The sequence below is a fragment of the Pezoporus wallicus genome, unplaced genomic scaffold (genome assembly GCF_028554395.1).
Source record: "Pezoporus wallicus isolate ANWC-B61680 ecotype Strahan unplaced genomic scaffold, APGP_CSIRO_Pwel_v1 contig_2012, whole genome shotgun sequence".
Taxonomy (NCBI): Eukaryota; Metazoa; Chordata; class Aves; order Psittaciformes; family Psittacidae; genus Pezoporus; species Pezoporus wallicus.
The window spans coordinates 1944939-1958074 of NW_026639840.1; the positions used below are offsets into that span (position 1 = coordinate 1944939).

The 13136-nt window shown below is 36.6% G+C and overlaps 1 protein-coding gene across 43 annotated transcripts in view; it reads right to left on the reverse strand.

Annotated features, from left to right (window-relative positions):
• KCNMA1 (potassium calcium-activated channel subfamily M alpha 1) overlaps window positions 1–13136 on the reverse strand; it is a 483481-nt gene that overhangs the window by 136780 nt on the left and 333565 nt on the right. For all 43 annotated transcript variants that reach the window (XM_057416305.1, XM_057416302.1, XM_057416303.1 and 40 more), the window contains 5 exons: window positions 8955–9065; window positions 6944–7049; window positions 5411–5493; window positions 3425–3494; window positions 1516–1671 (listed from right to left, as the gene is read on the reverse strand). In XM_057416305.1, coding sequence (XP_057272288.1) covers window positions 1516–1671; window positions 3425–3494; window positions 5411–5493; window positions 6944–7049; window positions 8955–9065 — 526 coding nt within the window. The remainder of the gene's footprint in view (window positions 1–1515; window positions 1672–3424; window positions 3495–5410; window positions 5494–6943; window positions 7050–8954; window positions 9066–13136) is intronic.

Consider the following 13136-nt stretch of genomic DNA (forward strand, 5'->3'; position numbering starts at 1 on the left):
ATGACTGGGGCTTATGAAGATACCCATATATTTGGATGTCCTTGAGAGAAAACTGATCCCTTCTGATTTTGGAAAGATGGAAATTGAACAAAAGTTTCATGCCTACTTCTGATGTCACGAGCAAGTTCACAGAATAGATTGCTTCAGTAACTCAGATACCTAAGTGTGACTGTTATAAACGTTTGAGACTCCTGACAGTCTTGGGTTACTATACTAAGCAAGAGTGAGGGAGACCAAACTGAAGAGCAAGAATGAAGTTCGTAAGACATATAGACTTCTTTTGGGGTATAAGCAGAAAGGATTAATGTCAAAGTGATTGTATGATAATGAGTCACTGACAGCTCCCAAGTTTGGCTTTAATGAGCAAAACAGTTGTTTTGGGGTTTGTTTTTTTTCTTAGGTTTGGGTGTTGTTTGTTTTTTTTTTTTTCTAGAACATGAAGATGTAGGCATCGTGATTGCAGATAGTTACAATGAAATAATGGAAGTGCAGAGTTCAGGCTTGTTTCCATATTGAAAACTGACTTTTTTTTTTACTATAATAGGCTGAAATATTTTTGACACACAGGAGTCTGCAGTCTCCAAAGGATACCTTAATAAGAATTCCAGAACTTCCTAGGAAGTAAATAAAGACTCGGTGTCCTGCAATGACGTGCACTTCTATGAGAACAGTTTTGGCTTTCTCATTGGATGACATTAGGCTTGTTTTTTTTTTTCTTGCTTAATGCAAGAAAAGTCCATTTCCCTTTGGATGATGGACTTAAAGTGGACCATGGCCTACCTTATACTCCAGTGTTTCCCATCCCACTAACACTCACAGGATTGGAAACTGACCATCTTTATGTTTGGAATCAGTGCCCCAGAAAGGCCTGAGGAAGAAGGAATTACTGACTGCTGCAGTGAAAGCCTTGGGCCATTGAACTAGTACAGCTGCCATAGAGGTCTAGATTTAACTGGACTAAAATTTTGCCATATAAGTCCAAATACACAAAAAAGAGAAACATATACAGGAATGATGTTGTAGGAAGTTCAGGCTTCACTTCCAACACATGTTCCTTACTTACTCTCACAGTCAGAGGTCCACTAGCTACCTGACATGAAAGACCAAAATGATCAGTCCATTTTTCTGCATACTTTGTTGCTATATGGGACATATATAAATCATATTTTTGTTTTAGCAGCAGGGCTTTTCTCATAGATAAACATGTGGTTTGTCTAAAACGAAGCAAAACACAAAACACCAGATATATCTACCTAGAAATGGATGATGCTTTGAAAAGTCATATAAAGGCCAAACACTTGCTGAATAAAAATGAAAACATTAACTTGACAGAATCTGGAATAGTGCCCAATGTGCTGGAAAGAACTTTTGTATGGAAGCATGCACTGCATTTTTTTTGTCTTACAAATTCTCTTAATGTGTTCCTATCTGTTCCGTATTTGATTCACATTCTTTACTTGACTCTCTGACAAACTGAATTGCAGACAAATACATTCTAATGAAAGAAGACATTACCTTTATGAATGACCTCATAGAGAAGAGGTTGGCTAGCATAGTTGAAAGGCCTGGTGCCAGGCAGCTCTGGGCTATGAAACCAAGCTTAAGCTCAGCAAGACAGATTGCATCATCCCCTTCTTTCCAGTTCCAGCTTGGGATATTTAGCAGATGGGCCTGAAAAACAAGCAAACAAAATACCTCATAGGTGAAGAACCAGAAATACTTCCTCAAATACAGCACAGTGTTGAAGGACATATGCAGTGAATTATTTTCTTTGTTACTGTCTTGACTTTTTCTAATGAGGCAGAATTCTATGCAAAAACATGTTCCAATCTTACCTACTACAGACAAAATGTTGTATTTTTCAAGCCCTATTCTGGCTGTGACACTCTACCAGGCCCATCCTCACACCTGAATGAACCACACAACGCTATGAAGTTTTTTTAGCTTTTCTATGTTCCTTTTACAGTACTTGGAGCTACTCTGACTGATAAGGCACATACACAGTACTCACGAATCTAATATAACTTAGATTACAACTCATGTGAAGCTGCAAAACCGTTATAGGACATTGCTGTTTAGTAAGGTACACATCATCCTCTGTCTTTTCTATTGCATTCCTGCCACACTGAAGGACAGCGCTTGACTTTATAAATATCCAGACCTTTTGCTGAGACTGCTGTTTACAAGGATAGAAAAAGAAAACAGCTGATCAAGATACACCTCCAGTATTGACACTGGTCAGTTAGATAGCTATTAATATTGTTCAGTTACTGGCATAACTCTATCAGATTCTCTTTTCCATCTACCTTGTACATTTTTATAGACATAAGGAAACACAGAGGCCTTCATACTTGCTTCCCTTCATAAATGAAGATCACAGTTTAGCACTTTGATAACAGCTATTCTTGAAGATGATTTCACTGGAAATACAAATGAAAAAATGCAGTGAAAGATCTTCCCTTCTGAACCTGTTTAAAGGAGAGAAACACCTTGCTTTTATTCTATAAAAAGACAGGCTCCTTCTATTCATGTACAGAAAGAGGACAGTGTAAGCAACACCGATTTCTCTTGTTCTAGACAAAGTTTACTGATATAAGGAATTCTTAGCATTCAAACCTTCTAAGTCAAACCAGGATCATTGTGTTTTTCACTGAATGAAGGGCTACCCAGTCAAGCTTTTTCTGCAACACTGGGCAATGGTTGATGCTTTTAGAAATAACTAAAGAAGCAGGTCACATATGAGTAGTCTGCCCTCTGAGTTATTCCTCCTAGCCTTGTTAACCAGCAGTTTATGGACTTTCTCACCTCAGGAGTGCATGAATTGACTTCACTGTGTTTAAAGACAACAGATTTATCATAAAAAATTTTGCCAAATTCCTTTTTGATTTAGATTTATAATTCTGATCTCAATAACATTTTTAGCAACAAATTCCACAACTTAATTATGTTTTATATGAAAAAACAAGTAATTGTATTTATTTTGTAGCTGCTACTTGGCAATTTCAGGTCTACATTGTCATGCTGCAAGAAACGAAAAAAAAAATTGCCATCGGTCATTATCTTAAAGGAGTTTTATTGTGTTTTTTTAAGTATCCACAAAAAATTACTTCAGATTACTTCTTTAGAGGCCACCAATTCATCTTGGGTAGCTCTAGTATAATAAGCTGAGCAAAACTTATAGAAGCTGAGATTCATCTGGAATCAACAGCAGCTATGGACAGTGTAGCTTTGAGAATTACAGCCTCGACAATTAATTAATGTCCAGATTTTTAAAAGGTTTTTACATTTATAAATAAAAGTGAATTAACTTGTAAGTGGATTACATAACAAGGCTTATTATGATGGGATTTTTTTGAAATACTGTGTATGAATGAATGCAATGTAGCAAAAAACTCTGGGGAGAGACACTTGGTCATCAGCTTACCTTATTGTGATACTGCAACATCTGAGTGATAATTCTTATCTTCGGATGATAATTCTTTATTGAAATTACTCTAAAAATAAAAGACGACACAATTAAAATAACTTTGTTTAGTAAGATATTTGGATAATGTATGCCAGTACATCTACTTTACTGGATTTTCAAGTCCAACAATTAAAACTGTACCCTCTTATTCATCTGGCTGTTAAGCATACTGATTGACGTCAGACTTATGCAATATTTACTCCTAGACAAATTCAATTAATAACCATTGGCTAATGCTAGAACATCAAACTTCAGGATTTATTCAGTTGAATGTTTGCTCTTATGAAATTTGCAGAAGACAAGACTTGTTTTAGCAATTCGTTTATTTATAGTTAGACATTCATCATCATCAAAGAACTTAAATAATAATTTTGTTTGTCATAAATTCACATGCAAATTATATGATTTTTTTACGGGCTATTCCAAAGTTCAATATTGAAACTGATATTTGAACACTGAATTTATAGAATATGGGGCTACTTTCATAATGTGCAGCTTGCCTGCTTGCATTCGTCATTATTTAATGAAACTAAGATGTACTCAACTGTGTACCTATTAAAAGCAGCTGTAAAGAAAAATAAGAAACTAGTGAATTGATAATGTGTTATGAAGAAAGGAATATGCATTTTTAAAATTAAAAAAATAACAAAAATTAAAGACTGAAATGGGTAAAAATCAGTTCTGTATACAGAAACTAAAGTTATACAAAGAAGATAAAACCAATCAAAACAAAAAATAATCTTAATTATTACGGAATCATCAGTCTCATAAGACGTGGAATGCCATGACTGTTTACACTAGTGTTTTGTAGGAATTATCTTGCAAACTGCTCGTCTGGTTCATGCTTCAATGTATATAAAAGCTAGAGCATAAAACAGATGAGAAAAGTTGTATGCATGCTTTTAATTGATATTATCTTTTGGAAGAGAAAAGAGTCTTCCTTCTAATTATTCATTTCTTGCTGAATTAGTTAATTAAACATTCAATTTTGTTTAATTAATTTAAATGTGAGAAAACACAAGAGAATTCCACTCTCAAAATTACACTTTTGCATTTTATGATATTAAATAAATTATATCTATTAAGAATGCACTAATCTGCAACCAGAGTATCTTTAATGCATTTATACAATTAATGTCAAAATAAAGTTTCTTGCATTGCAATTCAATGTCATATTTGGAAAATTAAATTAGGCATATTTAAGGCCTATATCTTCCACAGACAGCCACATCTCCTGTGCACTGTGAACTTTTTCTAGAGGAGCAATTTTATTTTTGTTTTTCTTATTTCTCCCTTTCTTTCAATTCACAGCATGCAAACATCTAACAGGCCAATAAAATTGGTTTATAATACTGGCCACTTCTATGTTAGAGATTTTTTAACAGTTAATTGACATTTTAATTCTAAAAAGGAGAAACTGGTACCATTAAAGCTAAGGGTTTAACACAAGAAACGGAATGGCTTACGTATGCTGTAACTCTAACTGCTGTCTATTGACAGACTCTTTAATTTCCTTCCTTCAAAGAACATAAGGAGGAAAGCAGGACAGGATCTGGTGGCTCCAAATGTGTAAGTGCCTTGTCAATCAAAATAAGAATACTTGATCATCAGCCTAAAAAAGGAGGCTGAAGCTAGATTACCACTGTATATTTGCCACCATGAAGCGTACACCTGTTCCCCAAGCTGCACTATTGCTTGTAAGAGCAGATATATCACAATGACATATGAATTGATTAAGGGTCATTCTGTCCCATTATTAACAGCAGCCCAGGCAGCACATGGCATATTTGTGCAAGAACATGAACACATTCCTGTTCTCCTCATTTCTACAGGGAGTGCATTCAGCTGTGAATACTCAAACCCTAGATCTTGCAAAATGACTAACAGTACCAAGTCAGCTAATCAGTTAAGAACCAAAAACCTATTAAAAACTAATGAGTTTACCTCATAATATTGGAGGCATCTTCAGCATCTGGGTCAGCGCAGTATTTATTGGCAAGGATTAGGCACGCATCTGCTGACTCTATCTGAGGCACCAAAGAAAAGACACATATAAATAGCAACATCTCTTTCTAGCTCTTCCTTCACCATAAAGAACTATGGAATTCAACACTGCCATCATAATTGTGAATGTTAGTTCTTAATACTGCTGATTAAAAATGTTACAATGTGAGTTAATGTGAGTGATTATAACAGCTCTCATATACACATCATAATTTCTTGAAACTCGTTTATGATGTTCAGAGCAGGTCAATAGTTCAGTTGTTAACGGACATATCTTTTGTAACCAGATACTGAAATTTAGACCCCTAAATCCATAGGAAGTTCCTGTTACATCAGTACAGTGCTCCCACAAGTCCTGCAGCTCTGGGAATTTCAGTATCTTCCCATTAAAGACAGGAAGAGGTGACTGAACTGACGATTTAGAATCTGAGCACCAGTTTTAGAAAGCGTGAGGAAGAGAACAAATCTGTTCACAGGACCTCTATGTCCTCACAAACCTTAGCTCTATTTAACACAAAGCAGATGACAAAACTATTTTTCAGTGTATACAACTAAATACCAACACAAAAAAGGGTGGAATACAGAACACAAAATACCAACACACACGTTGGTAATTATGGTAAAACACTAACTATGACATTTATGGTTATAATTCAAACATTTTGTTCTGATGAAATGAAACAGTGTGTGTTGGATTACAAAAGGTTAAGCAATTTGTGCAGCCAAAACAGACAAAAGACATGATTTGTACTTCAGAAAGTGTTAACATTGGACTAAAATATGCCTGGCTTAAGTAACCAGTTTACATTCTGGGGGGACTAGGGTTGGGGGGGGGGGGGAGGCGAAGGGGAGTAAACCTTAAAAGTAAATGCTGTATCTGAGAGTTTACTATCTTTTTTTTTTTTAAGTTTCATGCTTTTCTTTAAGAGTACAAAATAATTTACCATAGAGAATTACAGAGAATAAAACTATCTCATTTAGCTACCAAAAATTTTAAATTGTTTTTGTTGGGGGTTTGGGAATTTTTTTTGCTTTGCTTTGGTTGGGTTTTGGTGGTTTTTTTTGTTGGTTTTGTTTTGTTTTTTTTTTTTCCTCCCAGGATTCTAGACAATAGAAAAAGGGGTTTTCTATTTATTTTCTAATCATTCTGATGAAGACAAAAAAATTTAATCTCTATTATATCAAATATTAATGTAATAGATTCTTGAACTAAACCCAATTAAAAATTCGTAAGAATTCAATGAAATGGCAGACAATGTACAGTGATACTGTAGCTTTAAAGATCTTAGGATATAGGGAAAACAAAATTCATAAGGATACACGTTATATTTTATTAAGTAAGCTAATAGAAATGGAAAGAGTCTTGTGGTGTTACATTAAGAAGAAGTTTACTGGAGTTTTTTTTTCCAAATAATGCAATGAGTACTTCTTGAAAAGTCAATTAGCAGGAGAACAGAACAACAGAGCTGTTACCTTCACTCTTGCCAGGTCATGGGGATTAAGGACTGAACCCTGATAAAATTCCACCTGAGTGAAGTGTCGTTTAAAAAGAGCTTCCAGCTCAAGGTTAGGGGAGATACTGCATTGGGAAGATGAAAAAACAAAAGAGCAAGTGAGAAGTCAGTTTCCATATTTCCTTATATATAAATTTCCTTAATTTATAAATCAACCTCTTAATTTATTTTAGGTATTGAGACTTCTGCTGATGCTTCTCCTGTGGTTTGAAACAGCGTGCAGTACCCAAAAGACACACAATAACTGCTTTTACTTCCTTATTTCTGTCTACAGCGCTTCTGGCCCACTTCATTGTGCTACTCTGCATGTTCATCGTGTGTCAGTTTCTCACAGACATGGATTCAGAAGAACTGGTTCAAACACTGGAAAACATCCCCACGCAACACTCACTCTCCACAGAAATTCTCTAATAAGACACTCATCCTCTGTATGTCCCCACCATTCTCAAAACAGCTAATTACATCAAGAGAGCTCAGTGGAAAATCACTGAAAGTTGGAAAATGAACAGTATAGGGATCCTGTGAGCTACATGAGCTACAATCAAAACAAACATAATTATGCTATGACTTTCTGTCTCATTGCATTTTGCCATGATCAAAAAGATTTTAATAGATCATGATGTATTACCCAGTGCGGCACCATTCACGTAAATACCTCTTCTTATGCCACACATTAAATCAGAAGGAATTTGTTACATACATAGTAAGTGCATGAGATCTTTATCATGCCAGATGCTAAATTTAGTAAGAAAATAAAACAAATAAATAAAGCAAATATTTGTCTGTGAAGGCACAGAAGAAAGCGGGCACTAACAAGCTGCCAGGTGCTAGTCTTCATGTTAATACGCAGTTTCCTGATTCCTACTGCCATGCATTTTCACTGCGTAAATCTGGATCTCTGCTTTCCTCTCAGTCAGTTCTTGTTATTACTTTGAGAGGGGAAAGAAGCAAACAACGTTGTTACTTGAGGATATCTCTAGTTCAACTTGAAAGAACTAGGTAAAAAAATTGTGCAAGTGCTGCTGATTCTTAAGTTTTTCAGCTTCCTTTGTTGAATCACCCAAAAATGATTCTTGAACTTTCTAATAATTTTCTTTGACAAGAAGTGGAGAACTTGCTGCCTAATGCAAAAATATTACTCATTTATAGCTTTCAACACTTCCAACCAGATGCTATTCCAGAGTAGAAAAGACCTTTCATACTGTCTAACACATGGCTATTTCTAGAAGCTTCTCCCATAGGCACACCTATTTGATATTGTATTTCATGTAATGCAGAGCATACAAAAAAACAGCAATCACCTTACAAAACCTTTCCAAATCCCACATCAGAAAAATGCAAAAGACCATGTGTGTGTAGCTATGCATATAGGGGTAAAAGAGCAATACCAATTATCAGCATGAAAACAATTACTACCATCGCTGTATCTGTAATGTTACTTACATTAAAACTAAACATGCACCTACATTTTTCATTCTGCTATATGAATTAAGCATTTTTTTCCTAGGGAAATCAAAGGTGAGAACATGTTTTCAGATAGCAAAAGTTCACAGGACATACAGTATTTTTTACTAATCTTATAGATTTTAACAATTTTGGTAGTTTCACTAGAAATATTTCCCACTAAAGAAATTCCCACATATATTTATTAGTATTTCCCTATTTTTTATTTCATAATATCATTCCCACTTCAAGTACATGTTTAGATATCTACCTCACAATTGACATGACTGAGTCTGAAGCCTGCTTGAAACACCTATATTTAGCAATGGGTTATTGAAAAAAAAAAAAGGCAGAAAACAACACTTTGTCAAAATACACTAATAACAAAAATAACTGCAAACATTTTTATGGTAAGTTGGAGCTTGAAAGATCCTCTCTCTCAAAAAAAAAAAAAAAAAAAAAAGATCTGCTTTAATTTACTGAGATTTAGAAACAGATGATAAGAGTAATCTCGAAAGTTTACTCACTTATGCAGAAAGACGATTTCTACATTGACATCATCCCTATCCTTGTGCAGGAAGTCCTTCAGGAAGTTGGACACGCTTTCAAGTGTTATGTGACCACAGACAACTATGTGCCTGTTGCAGAAAAATCAGAGTTAATCTTGCAAAGAAGGTAAAACAAGCAAGAAAGCAGAGAAGGCAATTATAATTTATGTGCCAAACCAGAGTATTAGTCTCTTCTTGACATTTCTCTAGATCCTATTCCAGAAGTCAGAGGAGGGGAACATCAGTTCCAGAAAAATCATTTTGGCATTGCAAATACACATACACTCTCATCTGCAAAGACTACTATTAAACCATTTGCCCAGCTGTATTATACATTTAACAGTAAGTGGCATCATTTATATATATGTTTATACATTGTATTAACCGGTCTCTTTCAAAATCATAGTCTTCTATTTTACACATCTTTCTCCACATCTTCACCTGCCCTCATGAGTTTTGCTGTTTAAATTTTTGGTTTATGACATAATGAGAGAGCAAATCTCCCTAAAATGATTTGATATTTTGCCATGGTTGAAAGCAGACATTTATGCCAAGGAAGGCAGTACAAGGCTTGCTATTATAGGCCATAAGCAACAAAAAAGAAATATTTTTCTTACCATAACTTCTACAAGGTGAGTACTTCACTATAAGAAAAAAATATTTATTGCATCACTGCAACAAATTGCTTAGAAAATCAAAGTTTTGAGAGGCTGAGATGTCACAAAGGTTTCTACTGATTCGCTTTTCTACTACTAGGTGTATCTGACCCTACAAGGTAGAAGCACAATATATACCTACATACACATTCTTAAATTCTATATCAACATAAAAAGGACATGGAACTTTTGGAACAAGTCCAGAGGAGGGTCACAAGGATGATCAGGGGACTGGAGCACCTCCCGTATGAAGACAGACTGAGAAATTTGGGGCCGTTCAGCCTGGAGAAAAGAAGGCTGCGTGGAGACCTCATAGCAGCCTTCCAGTATCTGAAGGGGGCCTATAGGGATGCTGGGGAGGGACTCTTCATTAGGGACTGTAGTGACAGGACAAGGGGTAACGGGTTAAAACTTAAATAGGTGAAGTTTAGATTGGATATAAGGAAGAAGTTCTTTACCGTGAGGGTGGTGAGGTACTGGAATGGGGTGCCCAAGGAAATTGTGAATTCTCCATCCCTGGTGGTGTTCAAGGCCAGGTTGAACAGAGCCTTGGGTGAGATGGTTTAGTGTGAGGTGTCTGTGCCCACGGCAGGGGGGGTTGGAACTAGATGATCTTAAGGTCCTTTCCAACCCTAACTATTTTATGATTCTGTGATCTTAAATTTGGAGAGGCTGAAGATAAGGCTTAAAAAATTGCACTCTTCTTAAGGGATTCTTGCACCTTTATTATTGTAAAGCAAAGTCCAAAAACCTGCAGTTAGAGTATCTTACACTGCGTCACAATTTCCTTCACAGAATAAACTCAACCCCAGCTTCCATTAATTTCATGTGTTTAAGGAGGATGGTGATTTTGACATGCCTGTTGCTAACAATTCCAATAACCACACTGCTCACAGAAGTTGGGAAAAGGGACAAAGTGGTATAGATACAATTCCTAAGAACTAATAAAAAGTCAACTTCATTAGTCATACAAATTACTTCATATACAGTCATTTAAAGTACAAAAATGCTACAAACACACAATTTCAGAATTTCACAAAATTATTTCAAACTTGAACAGCCAAGTGCAAAAGAAAGTAATTCCAAGGGCAAAAGCAGAGCATTCATGTCTCACTTTGTAATTTTTCTGTAGAACACTTGGTAACACAGAAAACGCATTGGGTGAAAACAATAGTGCAGCAATAATTACTTATGTAATGGGCTATAATAGGGGACTGTTCTTGCTTGATAATTTGATCCTTGATGAAATGTGTGTGAACAGTGCATAGAATTCATTGGAGAAGGGATAATTATGCAGAATAAAGAATAAATCAGTGATATGCATCATGCAGTGTAAAACATCACCATCGCAAACTGTTACTTTTGCAGTGGTTCAGATGATGACTAGAAAAGCAAAACACAATAAACTATTATACCAGTCCAGCACATGTTATGAAATTAGTCTATTATTATCACTTCTATAAGTACTGTAACCCAGGGTTTTAAAACTTTATTTACTAATATGATAAACTCAAACACTCCTTTTGCATGAGTTCTCAGCCACATCATCAGGACTTAAATGAAATTTCAGATACAGCAGCAGTCAAAAACTTTAATGGTTTCATTCTTTTTAACAGGCAAGGAATATATGGTTATATGAGACTGATCATGCTGGTTTTTATTTAACATGGGACTTAATACTATGAACTTTTATTGCTAAACTGGCTAGCCAGTGAGTCTGCTTTGGCTTCAGTAAGATTTTTCTCAATTTTAACCAACGTTTTTGGTAAAGTGTACAGAGGATTGAATCCCTGGACTGCAAACATGTTTTCTAAAATGACTGATTTTAAACTATGGGTATTATTTTAAAATGTTTCCATCTAAGAAATCAAACTTTCCATTTGTGTAGTTGATGCATTATTTTTAATAACAGAAATAATTTGCTCTTGTAGGCAATTCCTTTGTACAGAACCTGTGCTGTCAGCTTTAGTGGGGTTTCTTCCTGAATGCTCTTGTACTACACTTCATACTTTGTGCAGAAAATGTACTTTCCAGGGATACTTCATTTCACATGGGTTCTTTTCTGTTATGAATTAGAGTTCACATTTTAAAAATATGGGTAAGCTGAAGAGAAAAACTACAAGCCAGACAGGTGTGCAACCCAAATTACTCTATTGCAGAAGAAATTTTCACAGGATCATAAGATAATTCTTGTTGGAAAAAACCTCCAGAAGCTATTTATTCCAAAAGCCCCCACTAAAATAAGCTGCATTTGGTACAACTATTCAATCCTGTTATGATTCTTATTCAGTAGTGTTTCACAGCAATCTGCTCTAGTGAAAATAAAACACTTGGCTGTCAAATACTTGTGCAAAGCGTTCGACACTGTCCCGCATGACATCCCTGTCTCTAAATTGGAGAGACATCAATTTGATGGATGGACCACTCGGTGGATAAAGAACTGGCTGGATGGCCGCACACAAAGAGTTGTGGTCAATGGCTCAATGTCCGGCTGGAGACCAGTAACGAGTGGTGTCCCTCAGGGACCGGTGTTGGGACCGGTTTTCTTTAACATCTTTGTCACTGACATGGACAGTGGGATTGAGCGCGCCCTCAGCAGGTTTGCTGATGACACCAAGCTGTGTGGTTTGGTTGATACACTGGAAGGAAGGAATGCCATCCAGAGGGACCTTGACATGCTTGTGAGGTGGGCTGATGCCAGCCACATGAAGTTTGACCATGCCAAGTGCAAGGTCCTACACCTGGGTCGGAGCAATCCCAGGCACAGCTACAGGTTGGGCAAAGAAGAGATTCAGAGCAGCCCTGAGGAGAAGGACTTGGGGGTGTTGGTTGATGAGAAAATGAACATGAGCTGGCAGCGTGCACTTGCAGCCCAGAAAGCCAACTGTATCCTGGGCTGCATCAAAAGGATCGTGACCAGCAGGTCAAAGGAGGTGATCCTGCCCCTCTACTATGCTCTTGTGAGACCTCACCTGGAGTATTGTGTGCAGTTCTGGTGTCCTCAACATAAAAAGGACATGGAACTGTTGGAACAAGTCCAGAGAAGGGCCACGAGGGAGAAGGTCCAGAGAAGGGTCTACAAGGAAAGTACTTCACTATAAGAAAAAAATATTTATTGCATCACTGCAACAAATTGCTTAGAAAATCAAAGTTTTGAGAGGCTGAGATGTCACAAAGGTTTCTACTGATTCGCTTTTCTACTACTAGGTGTATCTGACCCTACAAGGTAGAAGCACAATATATACCTACATACACATTCTTAAATTCTATATCAACATAAAAAGGACATGGAACTGTTGGAGCAAGTCCAGAGGAGGGCCACGAGGATGATCAGGGGACTGGAGCACCTCCCGTATGAAGACAGGCTGAGAAAGTTGGGGCTGTTCAGCCTGGAGAAGAGAAGGCTGCATGGAGACCTCATAGCAGCCTTCCAGTATCTGAAGGGGGCCTATAGGGATGCTGGGGAGGGACTCTTCATTAGGGACTGTAGTGACAGGACAAGGGG